The 26,900-nt window shown below is 50.8% G+C and overlaps 1 protein-coding gene across 1 annotated transcript; it reads right to left on the bottom strand.

Annotated features, from left to right (window-relative positions):
- Positions 1-19,975: 19,975 nt before the first annotated feature.
- On the bottom strand, positions 19,976-26,601 carry LOC138663468 (uncharacterized). Its single transcript, XM_069749687.1, has one exon. The coding sequence runs from the start codon at positions 26,069-26,071 to the stop codon at positions 24,815-24,817; it is 1,257 nt and encodes a 418-aa protein (XP_069605788.1). The 5' UTR covers positions 26,072-26,601; the 3' UTR covers positions 19,976-24,814.
- Between the last annotated feature and the right edge of the window lie 299 nt (positions 26,602-26,900).

Here is a 26,900-nt window from a genome sequence, read left to right as displayed (position 1 = left end):
ATCGGGTATTCTAGAATATGCATGTCCACGTAGTGTATTGCCCAGCCACATAGTATATTGCCCAGCCACATAGTATATTGCCCAGCTACGTAGTATATTGCCCAACCACGTAGTATATTGCCCAACCACGTAGTATACAACACAGAGCCACGTAGTATATTGCCCAGCCACGTAGTATACAGGACAGAGCCACGTAGTATATTGCCCAACCACGTAGTATACAGCACAGAGCCACGTAGTATATTGCCCAGCCACGTAGTATACAGGACAGAGCCACGTAGTATATTGCTCAGCCACGTAGCATATTGCCCAGCCACGTAGTATATTGCCCAGCCACGTAGTATACAGCACAGAGCCACGTAGTATATTGCCCAGCCACGTAGTATATTGCCTAGTTACGTAGTATACAGCACAGAGCCACGTAGCATATTGCCCAGCCACGTAGTATACAGCACAGAGCCACGTAGCATATTGCCCAGACACGTAGTATACAGCACAGAGCCAGGTAGTATATTGCCCAGTGACGTAGTATATTGCCCAGTTACGTAATATACAGCACAGAGCCAGGGACGGTGTGGGCAGACTCCATCCCTGCTCACTACGGCTGAGCCGGCCGACGCCGGGGCTGTGGGGGGCAGGTCCGAGAAACATGGTGCGGCGAAAGGGGGGTGCACTGTTGTGACAGGGGCGCAGTGCGCCTCAGAGAAGAGGCACGCGGCTGCGACAGGGGAGCGAGTCCAAAATGGAAAAAAAAAAAAAGCAGGACAAATCATCTGTGAGGAACACTGGGCACCCTGCAGTGACAGGAGGACAGAGTGCTCCAGCACCCAAACGTGATACCAGGACCCCGAAGCCTGTGGGTGCGGGGCAGGAGGCGCCCCCCAACAAGCAGCGGGCCCAGAATAATAAAATACAAACTGCTGCAGTGGGGGGGGGGGGGGCAAGGCGCTCCAGAGACACAACAGAGAGCCAGCACCAATCAAGGGAAAATGGGTGTAGTGCTGCACCCCTCCCCCGGTCCAGCAGGTGTGAGTGCAGAGAAGCCAGACACAAGTGAGGAAGGAATGGATGTGACTGTGGAAGGTGCAGAGAACAGTGGGACAAATGGTGGTGAGAATACTAGTAATAAAGTGACGGGAAGTGGTGGCAACAGTAAGAAGAATGAAAGGAGCTGTGCAGGAAATGATGGGAGTAGTGGTGGAGTGAATGATGGGAGTAGTGGTGGAGTGAATGATGGGAGTAGTGGTGGAGTGAATGGTGGGAGTAGTGGTGGAGTGAATGATGGGAGTAGTGATGTTGCAAATTATGCAAATGATGGGAGTAGTGGTGGAGTGAATGATGAGAGCATTACTGGTGTTGGTGGAGGGGAAGCAGGTAGTGGTCCCGCTGCCCCCCCAGCGGTGGCGGGGGCTTCAGCCCCAAGCTATTCAGGAGCTGTCACTGCTGGGGGTAGTAGTGTGCCCTTGTCTGGTGACCCTGAGGATGGTGACTTGCAACAGCGCTTCCTGGACGCCCTGAGGAAAGGGGAGAGTTCCATCAATGTAGAGGAGAGGGAGGTTGATCTGTCTTTCTGGATAGAGAGACACGGTTTTTCCGCCTTCCGAGATAGAGGGGCAGAGACTGTCTGGTCTCTGCCGACACCGGGGCAGAGGAGTAACCGAAGGAACGTGGCCCGTCTCCAGTGGGTAAGCAAAGATGCCTGTCCTGATCGGTCAAAGGTTGCCGAGCTCCTGCTGGGGATGGGCTTCGCGGCATATGACATCTTTGCCTTGATCCATCCCTATGGGACCTCCTACTTCGATGTCAGCTTCGTGAGACCGGAGGGCCTTGAGCTTTTCTGGTCTCGCCATGAGCTTGCTCGAGGTCGCCCCGAATGGCAGGGTTTCCACCCTGTAGCAATATCCCGCCAGAACTCGGTCAGGAGGGTGACCATTTTGACCAGTAATGAGTCACTTTCCTGTGTCGACATCTCCACCTGGGTTGGACGATACGGCGACATTGTCGGTATTCCCGAGAAGACCCTCGATGAGCATGGTATCTGGTCAGGAGCCTGGACCTTCATGGTGAAATTGAAGGTTTCAGGAAACACCGTTACCCACATCCCTTCAACATCTTTGGGGAGGGACAGGATCTTGATTTTCTACCGGGGGCAGCCTAAGGTCTGTCACAGGTGCGGTAGCCCCACACACTTCAGTGCACAGTGTACCACCCAGAAATGCGCACTGTGGGGACCTCGGCCATCTCGCTGCTACCTGTGACAGGATTAGGTGTAACTTGTGTGGTGACCTCGGTCACCCGTTCAGTCGCTGTCCGCGTTCCTTCGCCAATACGGTCCTGAAAGCAGCAAGTGCGGGACAGGCGAAAGCCAGGACTAATCTCGCCGGTGAAGGGACCAGCAGAGGCGGAGGAGGCAAGGAAACGGTGAGGAGCAGGCTGCCGTCATCCAATATCAGGCGGCAGCAGCACCGCCATGGGAATAGGGGGCAGGGAGTAATGACCCTAAACTCTGACCCGGGTGCTTCACTTGCAGCTGAGGATCCTAAAGACAGCGAATTGAGCGAGGAAGTCAAGAGACTTGAAAGGGAGGAGCAAAAGGATGCCATGTCTGCCCAAGAACCTTCATCCGGTGACAGTCTGGATGAGGGAGAGGGGGAGTGGTCACAGCAAAAGAAAAAGGGTAACAGGAAAACAACTAAGGATAAGAGGGGGTCCGGGCCTTGAGTCTCCTCCTTGGAGTGCGACCCCTCTGACTCCGTAGCCCTGATCCAGGTGCCATTGGAAGGTCCAGCCGCCCCTCCTCTGGTGGATTTCTCTAACCGGTTCCGGGCCCTCCAGGACTCCCCTCCAGAGGGGGCGATGGGGACCCGGGGCCGGAGGTTGCGGACAAGGTTGTTGGGGCTCAGGAGGTCGCTGGGTCTTCTTCTCAGGTGGCAAATACAAAGCCTTCTGGGGGGGGGGGACTACCTCAATACCACCAGACAAGGGCCAGAGTATGTAAGGAGAGAATGGATGAGTCTGTTTGTCTTAAGCGCACTAAAAGCTCATCATTGTCAGAGGAAGAGGGTGAAACTGTTGGGGGTGGGAAGAAAAAGGCTATGTAACTCAATCAATCATGATGGCAGCACCCACCCCGTTGACGCTGGCAACCATTAATGTTGCCAGCATAAAGTCAGAAGCGGCAAGGTATACGGCCTTTCATTTTCTCGGCCAACTTGACGCCGACATTTTGCTTTTGCAGGAGACCAGGTTGACCGACCTATCAACCATGCATAAGGCAAGGCGGGAGTGGAGGCACGGGCCCTCCTACTGGTCTCTTGCGACTGAGCCGTATAGCGGGGTGGCGGTCCTTTTTAAGACCGCAGCGGTTGAATGCAGACGATTGATCGAGTTAGAAATATGGAGATGGTTGATCCTAGATGTCTCCATGGAGGGACAGGAGCTTCGGCTCATTAACATCTACGGTCCCCAGTCCAAGTGGGACCGCAAGTGTCTTCTTCATGAAGATCAAACCTTTCTTATTTTCGAGTCGGCAGGTGGTCTTTGGAGGGGATTTCAACAACGTCACGAGACCCTGTGATAGAGGAGGTTCCGGAGACCGGCTGGCTTACGATTGCGTTGCGCTAAATAGGATAGTAAGTGAGGCACGCCTGGTGGATGTCCACATCCGGCACAACACAGGCCACGCGGGGTTCACCTTTTTTAGAGGTAGTCAGTGCCGGTCTAGGTTAGACAGGTTTTATTTGAAGGAGGAGGCCGTCTCCTCGCCGTTGTCGGTTGTGGAGGTGGAATTCTCCGATCACTGTTTATGTTTTCTCTGAGCGTTACAGAGACTCCTCGGATGGGAAGAGGTTATTGGAAGCTGAATTAGTCACTCCTTGAGGGAGAAGCTGTAAGACGGTCCTTTGAGGAATTTCTTCAGAGCCAGGTACCGCTGCTGGGCCTAAGTAACACTAAGTCTGAGTGGTGGGAGATGTTCAAACATCGGGTGGCAAGATTCTTCCGGCAACTCTCGAACCTCAGAAGCCTGAACAGGGATCGCCTGTATCAGAGTCTGAGGAGGAAACTCGAGCATCTTGTCTCGACTGGGGGTAGCCGCAAGGCGATCTCCAGTGTGAAATCCTTGCTAATGAGGTGTCAGTACGATAGGCACGTATCTTTGGTTTTTGAGAGGGACTATGGGAAGTACTACTCGCCCGACCCTTACAGAAGCTGCAAGATGTCAGTGAATAGTAAGATAGTGACGGGGCTGATGGACAGTACGGGATCCCTGAGAAGGTCCAGATCAGGGATCTTGGAGGTCATCAGTTCATACTACTCGCACCTCTTGGGGAGGAAAGAACTGGATCGTGACAGGATGTCGGCTTTCCTGGCTGAAGCTGTTCCTGAGCCAGGGGCTGACCTCTCGCTGGGCGGTTTGGCAGAAGCGATCAAAGAAGAGGAAGTGAGACTGGCGATCGATGGGCTCCGGCCCCCCAAAAAAAAAAAAAAAAAAAAAAAAAAAAAAAAAAAAAAATCGCAAGGTTCGGATGGCTTAACGTCTGAGTTCTTTAGGACTTTTAGGGACTCCTTGGTCCCCCTCTTGACTCAGGTGTTTAATGAGTGTCTCTCCTCAGGCACTCTGCCGAGATCATTAAGGAGGTCGGCTCTGATCATTTTGTCAAAGGGTAAGGATCCGTCACGCATTGAGAATTGGCATCCCATATCACTTCTCAATGTGGACAGGAAGGTTTTGGCTAAGATACTCTTCAACAGGCTGGTGAAGTTTGCACCGCGGCTCCTTTCGGAGGCCCAGCACTATTGCGTTCCTGGCCGTAGCACTTTCAGTGCTGTTCTGGGTGTCCGGGAGGCCGTGGAGCGGGGCAGGGCAGGCCTTTGGAAGGGGTTCTTGCTGACCCTGGATCAGGCAAAAGCCTTTGATCGGGTCGACCACGAGTACCTCTGGTCCACTCTTTTGAAGTATGGTCTGCCTGGAGGGTTTGTGGAATGGCTTAAGACCTTGTACGCAGGGGCTGAGACTTTCCCTCTGGTAAACGGGTGGATTGGACAACCTTTCGGGGTAGGATCTGGTGTCCGCCAGGGCTGCCCTCTTAGCCCTTTGCTTTACGCGTTTGCGATCGATCCCTTCCTAAGAAGGGTCGATTGTGGACCGTTGGCGGGGGTGAGGATGGGCAGTTTGGCGCCAGAGGCTATCCTGAGGGTAGTGGCCTACGCGGATGACGTCACCGTCTTTGTTTCTTCGCAAGAGGAGGCAATGGTGGTGATGTCAGAAGTGGAGAGCTACTCAGAGGCATCCGGGTCCAAGGTCAACCAGGACAAGTGTGAGAGTCTCTGGCTGGGAGGCGGGGATCCCGCGTTTGATCTTCCGGACACCCTCCCCGAACCCCAAGAACATGCCAAAGTCCTAGGCTTCGAATTTGGCCAGGGTGATTACCCCACGAAAAACTGGGAAGGCAGAATCAAAGGTGTCGCCCAAAGAGTGGACCAATGGAAGGGTTGGTCTTTGACCCGGAGGGAAAGGGTTGACCTGTGCAAAGCTTTCCTGCTCCCCTTGCTAATCTACCTGGGCAGCGTCTGTCTTACCAGAGCCTCTCTGGACACGGGTCTACAGTCTGTTCTTCCAGATGTTATGGGGGAATAGACTAAACCTAGTCAAACGGGAGGTCACTTACCGCACGAGGAGACTAGGGGGGGGGTTGAATATGGTGAACCCCATGGTGTTCCTAGTGAACACCTTTTTGAAAGTTAATGTGGCAAACCTCTGGAAGGAGAGGGCTCCTCCGTGCGTATTCTCCTGCAAGGGATGGTTTCAGCCTGTCTTCCAGGAATGGGAGACAGGGGGAAGATTGAAGGATCTTCGCACACCGCACGGGCATCTCCCGGCTTATGTTACCCCGGTTCTGAAAATGATGCGCTGGTGGGGTCTGGGAATGTGGGAAGTGAGGTCCCTCCTGAGGAAACTCCTCGACATGCGGGTCTTGCTTTCGCATTTTCAGAAACCATTGGTCCTCAAGGACTGCCCAAGTCGGGATCTAGAGGTTGGGTTAAGTTTGTTAAATTCTAGCAGGATCCCCAAGAAGTATTGGGACTTGACTTGGCGCTGCTTCCAAGGTAAGTTGTATGTGAAGGACAATTTGAAGTACAGGAGCTCCGAGGACAGGAATTTTCCCCGTGAGGCTTGCGCTACCATGCTGGAAAGCATGGAGCACTTCCTGCTTCATTGTCCCTTTAATACAGAGGTGTACAACAGGGTGGGCGCTTCCATTGGTTGGCCGCGGCTGGCCACTCTGTCCTATGCCGAGTGGGCCTATGGAGCGTTCAGAGACCTCGGGAGAAGGGACCGAGCCACTTTATCCTTAGTCAGCGCCGTGGTCAGGTACTTCACATGGAACGCATGAGTTTTAGTTGCGACGCAGAGTAAAATCCTCCGAGTAGATGAAGTTTGTAGCAGCATCCTAGGTGCCCTGGTGAAGGTGCGTTCTCTGGAGTGTGAAAGACTGGGTGCCCGGAGGGCGGCCCATCTCTGGAGGGGTTTCTCCCTCAGGGTGCCTTAGTCCGTTAGCGCTCCTATATCCTGGTGGTGGGCTGATATCTTTACACCCTAGATTTTTGTTTTGTATTTCTGTTCCTTGAATAGAAGGTTTGCAGGCATCGAACTTGAGCCTCGAGTGGTGAGAATGTAGGTTGTGTTCTGTGATGTTGGTTTATGTATATATTGTATATAGTGTATTGTATATATTGTATATAGGTGTGTATAATAGAGGGTCTTAGGTTGGGTGGGGGGATTGGGGGGTTCAACGGCGGTGATAAGAGACTGATCTGGCCTGGCCCAGGCTCCGCCTGGGGAAAAACTTTGGGGCCTGATCCTAGCTCGGATAATTCCTGAACTTTGTGGCCAGAGCTGGATCGGGGGTGGCGGGATAGTTAGAATAGGTGTGTGTTTATAAATATATTTAAAAATAAATTTAAAAATAATAAAAAAAATATAAAAAAAAAAACGACAAATGTTAATTTTGTACACTATTGTATTTAGGTTTGTTGTAGGGTGAATGTGGTGGTGCAAGCGGGTGGCTGTAAGGTAAGGCAGTGGGACCAGCAGGGTTTTGTTGCTTGCGGCATTGTATAAATCGGTTTATAATGTGTTTATAGTGTATATATTGTATATAATATTGTATTTAGGACGGTGTGAATGTAGTTGGGGTTGTATATAGTAGTATGAATGAAGCTGGGCCGGGGATCTTACATGATTTTATACTATTATTTATAATTTTTACAGGGGTATTCATGCAAGTTAAGAGTATTTTGTTTGTTGTCGCTTTCTTTATTTTATTGGAATTGTTCTTTCTTGACCCTGATTAGTAGGTTTCTTTTTTTTTGTCGTTTGTTGCCGTCTGATTGGAGCTTTGTTCTTATGTTTTGTTCTGTTGTGTTTTATTTGTAATGTATCATAGTTAGTATCACGTGAAAGTATTTTTATTTAATAAAAGACCTACAGCACAGAGCCACGTAGTATATTGCCCAGCCACGTAGTATATTGCCCAGCCACGTATGTCACAGGTTAAAAAATAAACATATACTCACCTAACGATCCGTGGACCCCTTGTAGTTTAACATACTCACCATTCTTGCCGCTGCTCCTCAGCGTCCCGTCTCTCCGCCTCCTGGGATCCAACGGCGCTGTGTCGATGGACGCTTGGCTGCCGCCATCTTCCGTTCCCAGGATGCATTGCGAAATTGCCTAGAGAACTTAGCGGTCTCGCGAGACCGCGAGGTCTTCTGGGTAATTTTGCAAAGCATCGCTGGGAAAGAAAGATGGCGGAAGGCGCAAGCGGACAACGGAGGGCGAGTATAGCAGGTTTTTTTGTTTTTTTACTATTTTTAACATTATTTTTTTTTACAATTGATGCCGCATAGGCAGCATCAATAGTAAAAGGTTGGGGACACACAGGGTTAATAGCGGCGGTAACTGAGTGAGTTAACCGCTGCATAACGCGGTCCGTTACTGCCGGCATTAACCCTGTGTTAGCGTTGACCAGAGGGGAGTATGGAGCGGGCGCCGGGGACACTGACTGCGGGGAGCGGGGACTATGGAGCGGAGAGCCGGGGACACTGCGGGGTGTATGGACCGGAGCGCCGGGGACACTGTGGGGAGTATGGACCGGAGCAACGGGGACAGTGACTGCGGGAAGCATGGAGCGGAGCAACGGGGACACTGCAGAGAGTATGGAGTGGAGCGTCGGGGCACTGCGGGGAGTATGGAGCGGAGCGCCGGGGACACTGACTGCGGGGAGTAAGGAGCGGCCATTTTCTTCCGGACTGTGCCTGTCGCTGATTGGTCGTGGCAGCCATGTCAGGCAGCTGGCGAGACCAATCAGCGAATGACTAACCGTGACAGAAGGACAGACAGACGGAAGTGACCCTTAGACAATTATATAGTAGATGGAGGACTATGGGTTGTATTATATTATATGGAGCACTATGGGGGTGTATTATACTATATAGAGGACTATGGGTTGTATTATACTATATGAAGGACTATGGGCTGCATTATACTATGAGGAGGACTATGAGGTGTATTATACTAAATAAGCAATATGCTGCATATTCGAGTGATTGGATTGTTTATGCTGGAACAGAAATCCTTGTTCTCAGCAGCACATTGCCGGTGTAAGCTGCAGATGTGCTGCTGATAACAGGATACTGTATGGGGACAGATTGATCTAATAGTGATTGTTCTGTTCCAATCATTGTTCTCAGCCAGTGTAAAGAGGCCGAGAAACAAGAGATGAACGACTTCAATATTGTGGATCACACTCGTATAACGGCCTGAACTCAGCGCAGGTAACTACAACCGACATGTCTGTGCGATGTGCTATATGTAAGAATTTGAGGCCCCACTTTGTATAAAACCGACCCTACCTGCACCCAATAATGGGGAATCTCCAGCACCGACCTCCACCCGCAGAGCCGCACTCCACATAGAGAATAATGGAGCCTCCGGCACCGACCTCCACCCCCAGAGCCGCACTCCACATAGAGAATAATGGAGCCTCCGGCACCGACCTCCACCCCCAGAGCCACACTCCACATAGAGAATAATGGAGCCTCCGGCACCGACCTCCACCCGCAGAGCCGCACTCCACATAGAGAATAATGGAGCCTCCGGCACCGACCTCCACCCCCAGAGCCACACTCCACATAGAGAATAATGGAGCCTCCGGCACCGACCTCCACCCGCAGAGCCGCACTCCACATAGAGAATAATGGAGCCTCTGGCACCGACCTCCACCCGCAGAGCCACACTCCACATAGAGAATAATGGAGCCTCCGGCACCGACCTCCACCCATAAACCCGCACTCCACATAGAGAATAATAGGGCCTCCAGCACCGACCTCCACCCCCAGAGCCGCACTCCACATAGAGAATAATGGGGCCTCCAACACCGACCTCCACCCACAGAGCCCCACTCCACATAGAGAATGGAGCCTCCAGCACCGACCTCCACCCGCAGAGCCGCACTCCACATAGTGAATAATGGAACCTCCAGCACCGACCTCCACCCGCAGAGCCGCACTCCACATAGAGAATAATGGAGCCTCCAGCACCGACCTCCACCCGCAGAGCCGCGCTCCACATAGAGAATAATGGAGCCTCCAGCACCGACCTCCAGCCGCAGAGCCGCGCTCCACATAGAGAATAATGGAGCTTCCAGCACCGACCTCCACCCGCAGAGCCGCACTCCACATAGAGAATAATGGAGCCTCCAGCACCGACCTCCACCCGCAGAGCCGCACTCCACATAGAGAATAATGGAGCCTCCAGCACCGACCTCCAGCCGCACTCCACATAGAGAATAATGGAGCCTCCAGCACCGACCTCCACCCGCAGAGCCGCACTCCACATAGAGAATAACGGGACCTCCAGCACCGACCTCCACCCGCAGAGCCACACTCCACATAGAGAATAATGGAGCCTCCAGCACCGACCTCCAACCGCAGAGCCACACTCCACATAGAGAATAATGGAGACTCCAGCACCGACCTCCACCCGCAGAGCTGCACTCCACATAGAGAATAATGGAGCCTCCAGCACCGACCTCCACCCGCAGAGCCGCACTCCACATAGAGAATAATGGAGCCTCCAGCACCGACCTCCACCCGCAGAGCCACACTCCATATAGAGAATAATAGGGCCTCCAGCACCGACCTCCACCCGCAGAGCCGCACTCCACATAGTGAATAATGGAACCTCCAGCACCGACCTCCACCCGCAGAGCCGCACTCCACATAGACAATAATGGAGCGTCCACTGACCTCCACCCGCAGAGCCGCACTCCACATAGAGAATAATGGAGCCTCCAGCACCGACCTCCACCCGCAGAGCCGCACTCTACATAGAGAATAATGGAGCCTCCAGCACCGACCTCCAGCCGCAGAGCCGCACTCCACATAGAGAATAATGGAGCTTCCAGCACCGACCTCCAGCCGTAGAGCCGCACTCCACATAGAGAATAATGGAGCTTCCAGCACCGACCTCCACCCGCAGAGCCGCACTCCACATAGAGAATAATGGAGCCTCCAGCACCGACCTCCACCCGCAGAGCCGCACTCCACATAGAGAATAATGGAGCCTCCAGCACCGACCTCCAGCCGCACTCCACATAGAGAATAATGGAGCCTCCAGCACCGACCTCCACCCGCAGAGCCGCACTCCACATAGAGAATAACGGGACCTCCAGCACCGACCTCCACCCGCAGAGCCGCACTCCACATTGAGAATAATGGAGACTCCAGCACCGACCTCCACCCGCAGAGCCGCACTCCACATAGAGAATAACGGGACCTCCAGCACCGACCTCCACCCGCAGAGCCACACTCCACATAGAGAATAATGGAGACTCCAGCACCGACCTCCACCCGCAGAGCTGCACTCCACATAGAGAATAATGGAGCCTCCAGCACCGACCTCCACCCGCAGAGCCGCACTCCACATAGAGAATAATGGAGCCTCCAGCACCGACCTCCACCCGCAGAGCCACACTCCATATAGAGAATAATAGGGACTCCAGCATCGACCTCGACCCCCAGAGCCGCACTCCACATAGAGAATAATGGGGCCTCCAACACCGACCTCTACCCACAGAGCCCCACTCCACATAGAGAATGGAGCCTCCAGCACCGACCTCCACCCGCAGAGCCGCACTCCACATAGTGAATAATGGAACCTCCAGCACCGACCTCCACCCGCAGAGCCGCACTCCACATAGACAATAATGGAGCGTCCAGCACTGACCTCCACCCGCAGAGCCGCACTCCACATAGAGAATAATGGAGCCTCCAGCACCGACCTCCACCCGCAGAGCCGCACTCCACATAGAGAATAATGGAGCCTACAGCACCGACCTCCAGCCGCAGAGCCGCACTCCACATAGAGAATAATGGAGCTTCCAGCACCGACCTCCAGCCGTAGAGCCGCACTCCACATAGAGAATAATGGAGCTTCCAGCACCGACCTCCACCCGCAGAGCCGCACTCCACATAGAGAATAATGGAGCCTCCAGCACCGACCTCCACCCGCAGAGCCGCACTCCACATAGAGAATAATGGAGCCTCCAGCACCGACCTCCAGCCGCAGAGCCGCACTCCACATAGAGAATAACGGGACCTCCAGCACCGACCTCCACCCGCAGAGCCGCACTCCACATTGAGAATAATGGAGACTCCAGCACCGACCTCCACCCGCAGAGCCGCACTCCACATAGAGAATAACGGGACCTCCAGCACCGACCTCCACCCGCAGAGCCACACTCCACATAGAGAATAATGGAGCCTCCAGCACCGACCTCCACCCGCAGAGCCACACTCCACATAGAGAATAATGGAGACTCCAGCACCGACCTCCACCCGCAGAGCTGCACTCCACATAGAGAATAATGGAGCCTCCAGCACCGACCTCCACCCGCAGAGCCGCACTCCACATTGAGAATAATGGAGACTCCAGCACCGACCTCCACCCGCAGAGCCACACTCCACATAGAGAATAAAGGAGACTCCAGCACCGACCTCCACCCGCAGAGCCGCAGTCCACATAGAGAATAATGGAGCCTCCAGCACCGACCTCCACCCGCAGAGCCGCACTCCACATAGAGAATAATGGAGCCTCCAGCACCGACCTCCACCCGCAGAGCCGCACTCCACATAGAGAATAATGGAGCCTCCAGCACCGACCTCCACCCACAGAGCCGCACTCCACATAGAGGATAATGGAGCCTCCAGCACCGACCTCCACCCGCAGAGCCACACTCCACATAGAGAATAATGGAGCCTCCAGCACCGACCTCCACCCGCACTCCACATAGAGAATAATGGAGCCTCCAGCACCGACCTCCACCCGCAGAGCCGCACTCCACATAGAGAATAATGAAGCCTCCAGCACCGACCTCCACCCGCAGAGCCGCACTCCACATAGAGAATAATGGAGCCTCCAGCACCGACCTCCACCCACACTCCACATAGAGAATAATGGAGCCTCCAGCACCGACCTCCACCCGCAGAGCCGCACTCCACATAGAGAATAATGGAGCCTCCAGCACTGACCTCCACCCGCAGAGCCTCACTCCACATAGAGAATAATAGGGCCTCCAGCACCGACCTCCACCCCCAGAGCCGCACTCCACATAGAGAATAATGGGGCCTCCAACACCGACCTCCACCCACAGAGCCCCACTCCACATAGAGAATGGAGCCTCCAGCACCGACCTCCACCCGCAGAGCCGCACTCCACATAGTGAATAATGGAACCTCCAGCACCGACCTCCACCCGCAGAGCCGCACTCCACATAGACAATAATGGAGCGTCCAGCACTGAGCTCCACCCGCAGAGCCGCACTCCACATAGAGAATAATGGAGCCTCCAGCACCGACCTCCACCCGCAGAGCCGCACTCCACATAGAGGATAATGGAGCCTCCAGCACCGACCTCCACCCAAAGAGCCGCACTCCACATAGAGAATAATGGAGCCTCCAGCACCGACCTCCACCCAAAGAGCCGCACTCCACATAGAGAATAATGGAGCCTCCAGCACCGACCTCCACCCGCAGAGCCACACTCCACATAGAGAATAATGGAGCCTCCAGCACCGACCTCCACCCGCAGAGCCGCACTCCACATAGAGAATAATGGAGCCTCCAGCACCGACCTCCACCCACAGAGCCGCACTCCACATAGAGGATAATGGAGCCTCCAGCACCGACCTCCACCCGCAGAGCCACACTCCACATAGAGAATAATGGAGCCTCCAGCACCTACCTCCACCCGCAGAGCCGCACTCCACATAGAGAATAATGGAGCCTCCAGCACCGACCTCCACCCGCAGAGCCGCACTCTACATAGAGAATAATGGAGCCTCCAGCACCGACCTCCACCCGCAGAGCCGCACTCCACATAGAGAATAATGGAGGCTCCAGCACCGACCTCCACCCGCAGAGCCGCACTCCACATAGAGAATAATGGAGCCTCCAGCACCGACCCCCACCCGCAGAGCCGCACTCTACATAGAGAATAATGGGGACTCCAGCACCGACCTCCACCCGCAGAGCCGCACTCCACATAGAGAATAATGGAGCCTCCAGCACCGACCTCCACCCGCAGAGCCGCACTCCACCTAGAGAATAATGGGGCCTCCAGCACCGACCTCCACCCACAGAGCCGCACTCCACATAGAGAATAATGGGGCCTCCAGCACCGACCTCCACCCGCAGAGCCACACTCCACATAGAGGATAATGGAGCCTCCAGCACCGACCTCCAGCCGCAGAGCCGCACACCACATAGAGAATAATGGGGCCTCCAGCACCGACCTCCACCCGCAGAGCCGCACTCCACATAGAGAATAATGGAGCCTCCAGCACCGACCTCCACCCGCAGAGCCGCACTCCACATAGAGAATAATGGAGCCTCCAGCACCGACCTCCACCCGCAGAACAGCACTCCACATAGAGAATAATGGAGCCTCCAGCACCGACCTCCACCCGCAGAGCTGCACTCCACATAGAGAATAATGGAGCCTCCAGCACCGACCTCCACCCGCAGAGCCGCACTCCACATAGAGGATAATGGAGCCTCCAGCACCGACCTCCACCCACAGAGCCGCACTCCACATAGAGAATAATGGAGCCTCCAGCACCGACCTCCACCCACAGAGCCGCACTCCACATATATGGCACTCTGTGCACACAAGACCTGTGATGAGGTCACAGGAGGGGAGGAGTCAGGGGTCACATGATCAGTTGCCTCAGTGTATGCAGGACTCTGCTTGGATGAGGGGAAGTTTTTGTGTGGGGTCAGGAGGAGTTTACAGTATGGATGTAGCAAAGCTGTGTGTACGAGGTGTGCGGAGCCGTGTGTGTACAGAGCGGAGCAGTGTATGTACGAGGTGTATGGAGCGGAGCCGCATGTGTACAGAGCGGAGCCATGTGTGTACAAGGTGTATGGAGCAGAACCGTGTGTGTACGAGGTGTATGGAGCGGAGCCACGTGTGTTCAGAGCGGAGCCGTATGTGTACGAGGTGTATGGAGCGGAGCCGTGTGTCTACAAGGTATATGGAGCGGAGCCGTGTGTCTACAAGGTGTATGGAGCGGAGCCACGTGTGTACAGAGTAGAGCCGTATGTATGAGGAGTACATAAGTCATTGAGCTGTAGGTTGGATTGCTGCTAAAGGGGAAAAAAATCTCTTTAAATCTTTCTTAGCGAGTGTGAACCAGCTGAGTGTGTCCGGAGTGTAAGTGTGTGTCTTGTGATTTAGTGACTTTGGATTCAGGGAGTTTACAAGGGAGGAATTACTGAATTGTCTTTTGCATTTTATTAATACTCTACATTTCGGTTACTTATCTTTTCTGTCTGGTGCAATCCCCATTAGGAAATGTGCTCCACTATTGTTAACGCCATCCAGTGCACATCTTGCCACATGTATGCAGTCCTTGATCAGCCGGTCGAGGGTGCATACTGCTGTGCGAGATGTGAGCACGTTGTGCATTTGGAAACCCAGATTCTGAATCTAAATGGGCAGCTGGCAACACTGAGATCCACAGACAATATGGAGAGGAGTCTTCTGCTCACGGAGCAGACGCACAATGGGATAGATGAGGTGGGGTATGGTAGGATGGAGCTGCAGGAAAGTGAGGAAGCAAGCTGGGTGACAGTTATAAAGCGGGGTAGAGCGAAGAGTGCCAGGGAGGCTAGTCCTGATCTGGCACACCCCCAATAAGTTTGCTAAGTTGGCAGAAGAGGGGGGTGCCAGTACAGGGGTAGCACTGCTGCAGCCAGGCATGTCCTCTGAAAGCCGGAGGAGTGACTGCTTCAGTAAGGAGGGAAATAGGAGAGCAGGGCAGGCCAGACAGGTGCTGGTAGTGGGGGACTCAATTATTAGGGGAACAGATAGGGCAATCTGTCACAAAGACAGGGATCGTCGAACGGTGTGCTGCCTACCTGGTGCTTGAGTCCGACACCGCTGATCGGGTTGACAGATTACTGGGAGGGGCTGGTGAGGACCCAGCGGTCATGGTGCACACTGGCAATGGGGGTGCTGCCTTATGCTACAGGGTCTGCCTATGGGGGTGCTGCCTTATACTACAGGGTCTTCCTATGGGGTACTGCCTTATACTACAGGGTCTGCCTATGGGAGTGCTGCCTTATACTACAGTGTCTACCTATGGGGGTGCTGCCTTGGGCTATAGAGTCTGCCTATGGGTGCTGCTTTGTGCTATAAAGTTTGCCTATGGGGTGCTGCCTTATACTACAGGGTCTGCCTATGGGGGTGCTGCTTTATACTAGAGTCTGCCTATGGGTGCTGCCTTGTGCCATAGAGTCTGCCTATGGGGCTGCCTTGTGCTATAGAGTCTGCCTATGGGCGCTACCTTGTGTTATAGAGTCTGCCTATGGGGGTGCATTAAACAATATAGAGTCTGCCTATGGGAAGTGCATTATACTATAGTGAGGACGATCTGGTGCATTATACTATATGGAGGCTATCTAAGGGGCCATCATACAGTGTGGAGATTACAGTGAGGGGGCCATCATACAATGTGGGGATTACAGTGTTGGAGCCATCAAACAGTATGGGGGCTACTAAGGGGTCAGTATACTGTGTAGGTGGTACTATACAGTGAGGGGGTATTATACTGTGTATAAGAGCATCATACTGTGCATAGGGGAGCTGTACAGGGGGAGGCTTGGGACATTATTAAATGTAAAGTGGGCACTTATTGTTATAGGGGAACTCAGGTTACTGTGACTAGCAAAGGGGCACACAGGGCAATATTACTTTCTAGGGGGCAAAATGTGGGCACTGTTTTCTAGGGCACTTGCACCTGGCCTTACTATATTATAAAGGGGTGCTTTATAATTTAGAAGGCACAGAGAACCACACAGTAGGTGCAGTAATAGGGTCACATACGGCAGCAGTGGCTCAGTATTGGGGTATCAGGTGCAGTAATAGGGACACATACGGCAGCAGCGGCTCAGTATTGGGGTATCAGGTGCAGTAATAGGGACACATACAGCAGCAGCGGCTCAGTATTGGAATATCAGGTGCAGTAATAGGGACACATACGGCAGCAGCAGCAGCTCAGTATTGGGGTATCAGGTGCAGTAATAGGGACACATACGGCAGCAGCGGCTCAGTATTGGGGTATCAGGTGCAGTAATAGGGACACATACAGCAGCAGCGGCTCAGTATTGGGGTATCAGGTGCAGTAATAGGGACACATACGGCAGCAGCGGCTCAGGATTGGGGTATCAGGGGCAGTAATAGGGACACATACGGCAGAAGAGGCTCAGTATTTGGGTATCAGGTGCAGTAATAGGGACACATACAGCAGCAGCGGCTCAGTATTGCGGTATCAGCAGGATGAGGAGGTTGTGCAGGTTGGGAATAGATGGTGATGGGGCTGGAATGTGAGAAGTGAAATGTGTATTTGTTGTATTCTCTGCAGACGAGTTGTAGCTGGAAGAAGTTGTTATGTCAATCTGGGGAAAAAATGGTGTGCAAGAATAGAAATAGCGAGGTGCTGGTGTACAGGACTAGATAGTCCCAATACACTGGAGATAAGTTGTACACCGCACACTCTAGAGGTATATATTGTAGTAAATTTATAATTTATTAAAGTGCTACAAACAAAACATTCAACAGTGCATTAGGCGACCAAAAGTCAAACGGACAACGTTTCGACTCCTCCCGAGTCTTTATCATTTGGTCGCTTAGCAAGGTGAATGAAAGTATATTAGCACAATTTGTGTTGATGCAATATATATAGGATATCTTAAATAACGTAATAGTGGTATATGGAATGCCCTGTCTCAGTATGCAGCAAATGGAATCTGGCAGCGCTGGGGAGTAGGCAACGTTTCCGTGCTTAGGGGATATCTGCCGTTTCTGGTAGTGTCTGTGTATAAGCGGCGCTCCCGCACCTTGCTGCGTCAGGCCAGATGGAAAAGATGGGAAAAGTGAACGATTCCATCAGAAAGGACGTCAGCAGTAAGTCATTATCTGTAACTGTGCTGTGATCTCTTATACAGTGCCTACAAGTAGTATTCAACCCCCTGCAGATTTAGCAGGTTTAATAAGATGCAAATAAGTTAGAGCCTTCAAACTTCAAACAAGAGCAGGATTTATTAACAGATGCATAAATCTTACAAACCAAAAAGTTTTGTTGCTCAGTTAAATTTTTATAAATTTTAAACATAAAAGTGTGGGTCAATTATTATTCAACCCCTAGGTTTAATATTTTGGAAAACAGTGGTATATCACCAGTATGAGTACCTACTCCCACAGCACCCAGTAGTGGCAACGTTCTATTACCTCCCAAAGGTCCATAAGGGTCTAGTCCCTCCTAGGGGGAGACCCATAGTCTCAGGAATTAACAGTTTATGTCACCATGTGGGAATTTACCTTGATGAGATCCTTAAAACACATGTGACATCGCTCAACTCATATACTAGAGACTCTATGGACCTTTTGAGGAAAATAGATGGACTAACCCTAGAACCGGAGGCCCTACTTTGCAGCATCGATGTGGAGGCACTCTACTCGTCAATAAGACACTGTGACGGTTTAAGGGCAGTGGAGTATTTCATCAAGAGTAGAGGCCAACAGTATTCAGGGCACAACAAATTCACTTTGGACCTACTTGAGTTCTGTCTTACAAGGAACTTTTTTCTATTCAACGGTTCTATCTTCCACCAGCTCAGGGGCACCGCTATGGGCAATTCATGTGCGCCCGTGTACGCAAATCTGCTCCTGGGCTGGTGGGAGGAATCCGAGGTCTTTGGGGACACATTCATAGAAGAACAGGCCAACATAGCCTTTTGGGCCCGATATATAGATGATGTGCTACTAATTTGGAACGGGGATGCTGTAACCTTGACTAACTTCGTATCTAAACTAAACGATAACCAGTTGGGTCTGTCTTTCACTTTCGAATACCATAAAGACAAACTACCGTTCTTGGATCTATACATTCAAAAAATGTCAGATGGACATCTGGATACTAAGACCTACAGAAAGCCCACCTCCACGAATGCCCTTCTGAGATGGGATAGCCATCATCTGGTGGCCCTGAAGAAGGGTATTCCTAAGGGCCAGTATCTGCGAGCAAGACGAAATTGCTCCTCGAATGAAGAGTATAAGATACAGGCTGATGATTTAAAGACACGATTTTTGGCCAGGGGATACCCGGATGGGATCCTAAGAAAGGCTTTCAATGAGGTGAAAGATATTAACAGAAATAGTCTATTGGTGCCAGCTCCAACAAAAGAGGAAATGCCGGTTTGCAGATACATCACCACCTACAGTAATGGGGCTCAAAAGGTACGGACAATATTGCAGAAGTATTGGTCCATTCTAAACATGGATGAGGACATTGGAGAGATGGTGGGGGACTCCCCAAGGATCACCTTTAAGAAGGGTAGGTCCGTAGGCGATAGACTTGTACACAGTCACTACTCCCCGCCGGTGAATGACACATGGCTCCCAAATCCACCAAAGGGATGCTACAAGTGCAGTGGGTGCGTAGCATGTCCTGTAATTGCAGTGGGCCCAAAGTTCAAAAGTGGAGTGACGGGGAAAGAATACGAGATCTACCACTTTATAAACTGTAGGTCCAAGGGAGTAATTTATAGAGCAGTCTGCCAATGCGGTCTAGAATACATTGGCAAAACAATACGTGAACTTAGAAGACGCGTCGGGGAACATCTGAGAGATATTGCCCTGAATAGAGATACACCCCTGGCCAGACATATCAACACAGAACATAGTGGCGATAGTCAAGGGCTTAAGTTCATGGGGATTGACAGGATTGGTGCACCCAGAAGGGGAGGGAATTGGGATCAAATGCTGTTACAATGCGAGACAAGATGGATCTTCCGTCTGAAAACACAAACACCAGGGGGCCTAAATGAGATCTTGACTTACAGTTGCTTTCTGGATAGTTAAATACACGTACATTGATTCTTTTCTTCCTTCCCCCCCCCCCCCTTTGTCTCTTTTCATTAGGGCCTGGTAGGACCTTTAATAGGGACAGCCGCCGTGGAATGGGGGCGCCAATCTTGCGTTTCTGTCCTAGGGTGCCAACCTCCATTGTTAGGTAGGCCTTGGAGGATAGGAGCCTGGTTAGGGAGTGTGGGGGGACACATAACACTATCCCTCTTCCTGATTTTTTCCGATGCACCATTCCTGTCACTAGTCTCCGCCCCTACTCCCATCTCTCCATGAGGCTCCATCCATGTTTTTTCTGATCATTTTTTCTGATCATGATATCTAATTAGTCCTTTTCGGTCCTTTATTAGGACCTCCTTACTTTTCCAGGACGATCTTGGACAAATGATTGGGTCCTTTTTTCCTTTGCCCTCCGATATAGGTGTCCTCCTGTATTGCCAAGTTTTTAGGACTAAGGTTCAGATACGACTTTAAAGAAGGCTACTATTTGCGATATAACGCAATTTTATTTCAAAGTACAAAATTAAAGGAATAATATGATTGGATAGTATGATTGAATACACATTTGTATATTTTAAGATACAAAGTACATACAGTATAAGGATTAAATACATATAATGATTAAGAACATATTAGGATTAAATACATATAATGATTAAGTACATATACTCACATCATCAGTCACCAAGGAGCTTTTAAACATCATCTGTCTGGAAAATCAGAGAAGCAACACCAAGACAGAGAACCCCTGGAAAATTCTCAACACTGCACGGGCGTCCCCACTTATGCAGGTATCAAACACTGTACACATGTAAGTACAGGTTCACCAGTTTATGCTTCTGTCTTAAGGCCCCGTCACACATAGCGACGCTTAAGCGATCCCGACAACGATACGACCTGTCCGGGATCGTTGCTGCGTCGCTATGAGATCGCTGGTGAGATGTCAAACAGAGCGATCTTCCCAACGACGCAGCAGCGATGCGGCGACCTGTAGCGACCTGTACAACGATGTTGTTGGTCGTTGTGATCCTGTCACATGGCTGCTATGATAACGATACAGACCTCGATGAGGGACGTCTTGTGTGACGTTGTAGTCACACAGGCGTGCCTTTGTGTTGCCTTTTCTGCCCCCATTCAGTTAATTGGTGGTCGCTACTGTGTTCTGATTGGTCGGCGGCCTAGCCATATGAGGCGACACGATAGCTCTTCCGTCCTTTGTTCCTGAGCGCGTGGTGGTGGATTGCAGATCGTTGTAGAGTTCTCCGGCCTGTGACTTCTATTCGTTTCTATTCTTCAACGGTTCTTCGGATATCTATACTTTGTGCACGGTAGGTATCATTTGGGGTCTCAAATGCGTTTCCATTCCCTTTCCATTCCCTTGGCACCTATTAATCTGATATCTTTGCTCTGGAAGGAGGGAGGGAGTGCTTTGTTGGTATCTGTGTATATATACTTTAGCACATGGAGCCATTTTAGGTAGTCTCGTGGGCACAGAGTGACCGCAGACAGGGTTACTAGGCATTATTTTTTAAATAATAAATTTGGCTCTATGCCGGTTCCATTTGCATGGCAGGGGTACACAGGCAGCATTGGTGTGGCCAGTGGAGGACTATTGGAAGGAGGGACTGCAGACTGGCAGAGATTATTAGCAGTCCAGGCGCATTGTTCTCTATTTTACATTCACAGTAGTGTGGCTCATACATAACTCTTTTCAAAATGTTATATAAAATTTTCCATATATGCTCACTGTATGCTATTCTTTCTTTCAGATGTCTTTCAATACCGAGGAATTTGTACGGTAATTGATTGAGATGTATCGATCCCTGCCCTGCCTTTGGCAGATTAAATCCGCTGACTACAGCAACAGAAACAAGAAGAGGGAGGCATTTGCCAAACTTGTTGCTCTGTTTAAGCAGCATAACCCCAGCGAGAAGGTGGATGAGAGTGTAGTCCGGAAAAAGATCCAGGGTCTACGAACAGTTTATAAAAAGGAGCTCAACAAGGTGGTGAGGTCAAAGAAGTCTGGTGCCGCCACAGACGAGGTTTATGTGCCATCGTTATGGTACTTTGACTTGCTTGGCTTCACCCGTGACCAGGAGCTCCCGCGTACAATGGCATCTTCAATGCGGCAGACCCTGGATGAAGACCCTGTGATCCCGACTGACACCCCTGTTGGAGATGTAAGTACCTTCTTTGCTTGCTTCCCTGTAAAAAGCTTTAAAACTTGGTCTCTCATGCCATAGTCGAGTAGAAAATAGTAACTAAGTTTTTCCCTCTTTTATTATGCTGCATTTTATCCAAGTTATCCCTTCCACTTCAGATAAGTACAATCCTTAACTTTTTTGCCCCACTCAGTGCTCATACCGTTGAATGAAAAAATCCTATCCTGTACTACTAGTTCCTCCACTTAATTCTAAATTTTCTGTTCCTGCAGCAAGATCGGCATGATGATCTGTCTACCCCGACCAGTGAGGACCTGCTGGGAGATGAACCAAGCCGGGCGGAGGCTACTGAGGGGTCTAGTGAAGACCCTGCACCCTCAACCCCCAACACAGCTTATGTACCACGGCGGATTAACAATGGTCGTAGAAGAAAGGACACCGTGTCACCATCAACAGAGTTGGTCACTTTGGCAAAGCAAATGTTAAGCCAGCAGAGCCACAGTACCGTGGACAGCTTTGCCAACTTTGCCGCTGATCGTCTAGGGAAGCTGCAAGACACACAAAGGATCCACGCCGAGAGGGTGATTTTTGAAACTTTAAGCAAAGCGGCAGCTGGACAGCTAGATGAAAGTTCAAGTGTGCACAGTTTTATGGACCGTGATCCTTGTTCATGGCAGCCAATGAATGAAACGCCTCAGGCAATGCGTGGCACACCAGCACACCGTCAATTTAGATCTCATCTGAACATGCCGCTTGCCCCTCCACCACAATATCCCAGGTTTTCCCATTCTTTTCTTGGGCAATTATCATCTCCGCCCAGCCAAGGATTTTTGAATGGTGAAAACCATTATGAAGAATTATAGTTCCATTTAATATTTCGGGTTATAAGTATAATTGTAGTATAGTTAAGTTATTTTATATTAAAGAGTTAAATTTAAATGTTACTTTATGTTAAAAATTGTTATAAATAAAATTGTTTTGATAATTCAAACTTGCAGCCTGCTTTACTGCTTTACTGAATTCAGCATATAGTTATTTGCAGGTCTAGTAGGCGGGGTTATGGGCTGGGTGCATGTATACAGATGCATACATATAATGAGTGTGCGTGATGAAATATGTTTGTTGTTTTTAACAAAGCGTACACATCAGGGGATATAAACTGTTATTTTGTTTTATAAACAATATTAAGATACCAACAACCTAATAAACTTTGTACAAAACCATCATCAAAAAAAAAAAAAAAATTAATGGCTGCCGCTCTGCTGTTGTGCAGCCACAAAACGAGCCAGCATCACTCCGTGCTGTTTGACTTGCTCAGCCAGTGTCCCCTGTGTCGCCATCATCCTCCTGTGTGATGCCTGGAGGTCCTCTAATGTTGGGATTTATATGGAGGGAATGGTAAAACTTAGTTTGTTCATGCATCTAACTATCATGTACGTGTTTGTTATTTAACACTTACGGTTTTCGGGTAAATCGAGTGAGGAAGAACTAAGGGACCACCCGGATCCTCTGGCATCACCGCCTAGGGAAAGATACAACACTTCATAGTACACGACAGTCCTATCCTTTACGAGTTGTATGGACCTTTTTTTTTAGTGCAATAATTACCGGGGGACATGACTTCACCCATGTCACGGAGTGATGCTGGCGAGCCTGTTGTTGGTGAGCCTGTCGTTGACTCCTGCTGGGGCTCCGGGTCTGCTGTTGCTGGAGAAAAAAAAAATTATTACATTATTACATACCTGAGGTGCTGCACTGTAATTACTGTTGTAACAAATGTGCCGCAATATACTGGGCCGGATTTTGGGTCATATGATCAGGGGCCTCATTTGTATGCATGACTGTGCAGTGCCGGGTGTGCAAGAGGAGCACAGGGCGTAGCCGGGTGTGTCCGAAGCGTGCGGAGCCGAGCCTGGTGTGGACGAGGCATGCGGAGCCGAGCCGGGTGTGTACGAGGCATGCGGAGCCGAGCCGGGTGTGTACGAGGCATGTGGAGCCGAGCCTGGTGTGTACGAGGCATGCGGAGCCGAGCCTGGTGTGTACGAGGCGTGCGGAGCAGACCCTGGTGTGTACGAGGCGTGCGGAGACGAGCCGGGTGTGGACGAGGCATGCGGAGCCGAGCCGGGTGTGTACGAGGCATGCGGAGCCGAGCCGGGTGTGTACGAGGCATGCGGAGCCGAACTGGGTGTGTACGAGGCATGCGGAGCCGAGCCTGGTGTGTACGAGGCGTGCGGAGCAGACCCTGGTGTGTACGAGGCGTGCGGAGCCGAGCCGGGTGTGTACGAGGCGTGCGGAGCAGAGCCGGGTGTGTACGAGGGCAGCAGAAACACTAAAAACGGTCGTGGCCATATACTATGCTAACCTATCTTAACAACACTCACCACGATGTGGAAGGCTCTGTGACCGGATGCTGGAAGGCGCTCACTGGACCTGTACTGCAGATCCGCCAGCTTCTTCCGGATCTGGGTACTGGAGCGCTGCACCCCAAATCTCTGGGCTAGGCCCCGACTGATCCTCCGCAGCACAGCCTGCTTATGGAGGACGGGATGCTCTTGGTGATTATGACACCCATAATCACGGGCATCTAACTCAGTTATTAGGTAACGCACTTCTGCGTCACCCCAAGGCGTTGCACGACGCCTGGCCGCCATTTTGCCGCCACTAGTTAAAAGCAAGGCTGCAGCACTGTCCTTTAACCCGCCCAGAACGCATCAGCGCCGTAAACCACGCCCACGACGCATCAACGTCACCGCGGTTATTAGACGACGCTACTGCGTTCGCGAAGGAAGCGGCCTGTATTGTAATCTCCAGGTCACACCGAAGACGCTACTGCGTTCTGAATGTTACGCATTCTCAATACAGCGTCTCCGGTTGCACTGGAAGACTGGAGTGTTGGTGGTTTCATGTATGGATATGTATTAATGTTTAGATAGGTATTTATATTTGTATGTCTGTGAGTATGTATGTGTATATGTAGGTATCTGTGTAGATTTCAATGTTGATGTATATGGATGTATCAGTATACATAGGAATATACGTATGTATATACGGGCCCTTACTGCAGAAAGAATGAGAAACAAAGCTTTTTCAAAGTAAAACAAACAGTTTATTAGACAAATCAGTGCAATAACTAAAACAGTGTATAAATGTCAGTAGTAGCCCACTATAAGTTCTGATGCTGCCAAGTAACAGCACCAGGACCGTTAAAATATTGGCAGTAGTTGTCTCGGCAGGTCTTCGCATCGTGGGTGTTTCTGCCAGGTAACAATGGTTGAAGGCCTGCAATTGCGGGATCATTTGCGCGCCATTCACTGAGCTGCACTTCCCCATTTACTAGGCCCACAGAGTCCATGAAGCCAGGTGGACTGTACGCCAAAGCATCACGACGGCGAAGGAAGTTGTGAAGCACACAACAAGCCAAAACAACAGAGTCTATCGATTCAAGCTTCATGTTAATAGGCGTGTGGAAAACTCTGAAGCGATTAGCCATGATACCGAATGCATTTTCTACAACCCGACGTGCCCTTGACAAACGGTAATTGAAAATTCTTCTTTCCTCTGTTAGACTTTTTTGGGGGAACGGTTTGATAAGATTGGGATGAAGCGGGAAGGCCTCATCACCGACAAAAACAAAATTAAGGTTGCCTCTAGTCTCAGAGTTGGGAGGCAAGTGAAGTTCACAGTTGTTCAAACGCTCTCCAAAGAGTGTGTGCTCTAAAACGCCACCATCGGAAACCCTTCCATTCATGCCAACATCTACATTTATAAATTCATAATTCGCGTTAACAAGGGCCATCAGGATGATGCTGAAATAGCCCTTATAATTAAAGAAGTAGGATCCGCTGTTCGGTGGTTGAGTGATCCGGACATGTTTCCCGTCCAAAGCCCCACCACAGTTTGGGAACTGCCAAAGCTGCTCAAAATCGGAGGCAATCTTTTTCCATTCCTCCTCCGTGTTGGGAAACTGCATGTAGCTACGTAGACTGTGGAAAATCGCATCACATGTCTCTGGAATTAGAACGCTGAGCAGGGTCCTTGAAATGGCTGAAGAAAAATGCAAGTCTTGCAGCGAGCGCCCGGTGGCCAGGAATCGCAGCGTGACTGCCAATCTTTCATCGGCCGGGATGGCAGCACGCATCACTGTATCCTTCCGTTGAATCAGTGGAGTAATTCTTTCCAGTAAATGTTTGAAGGATTCCTCAGACATCCGCAGATAGTTGCGGAAATCATGAGGATTCTTCTCCTGAAGCTCTCTTACAAGTTGCATGTGGGACAAATCAGACCTCTTCTGCAGCCATTCTCTGGTCCACATGCGACGCTTTCGTTTGGAACGCCTCTCTTGCATCCGGGCCTCATCTTGACGCCGAGCTTCCTCAACCAGCAATGCAGCAAACACAACAGCACACTGCGCATTGTTCATGATGCTGTACACTGAAACACATAAAAGAAAAAGAAGATAAAGTTAATAAATAAAAAAAAAAACTCAATTCCGTTACCATGCATGACAGAAAACATGCTGTATGGGTGTGCAAGTACAAGACCCCCTAAAATATCAGCCCGTGGAAAAGTATATGTACACAGATAGCAGACAAGCCCTCACTCCATCCCTCCACAGCAATAATAGCAGGAAATTATTTTTAGTTGCCCTATAAAAAAAATTTAGGGGAAAATGAAAACGCACTTGCGACCCCAAACAATACCTACCATACACAATGTATAGTTGTCAGAAGAATCCTTGCAGAACAGATTATCGAAATGGAAGAGGAGTCGCAGGCCGGAGAACTCTACAACGTTCTGCAATCCACCACGCGCTCAGGAACAAAGGACGGAAGGGCTATTATGTGTCGCCTCATAGCATGGCCGCAAACCAATCAGAACGCAGTAGCGACCACCAATCGGAACAGAATGGGCGCGGAAAAGGCAACGCAAATGCACGCCTATATGTCGGTGTCTGAGTTTTCAATGAGGTCGTTGGTTAGGTGTCAAACAAAGCGATGTGTGTTCCCCAGCGGGACCTCAACGATCAAAAAATGGCCCAGGCCATTCCGACACGACCAGCGATCTCACAGCAGGGGCCTGATCGCTGCTACGTGTCACACATAGCGAGATCGCTGCTGAGATCGCTGTTGTGCCACAAAACTTGTGACTCAGCAGCGATCTCGCTAGCGATCTCGCTATGTGTGACAGGGCCTTTAGTCACGTTTCTCTGGCCTTATATAGTGATTTGCACTCTGTTACATTTGGCTTCA

This window comes from Ranitomeya imitator, chromosome 2 (genome assembly GCF_032444005.1).
Source record: "Ranitomeya imitator isolate aRanImi1 chromosome 2, aRanImi1.pri, whole genome shotgun sequence".
Classification (NCBI taxonomy): Eukaryota; Metazoa; Chordata; class Amphibia; order Anura; family Dendrobatidae; genus Ranitomeya; species Ranitomeya imitator.
The sequence above is the reverse complement of the archived record's forward strand: the minus strand, read 5'-3'. Positions and strand labels throughout refer to the sequence as shown.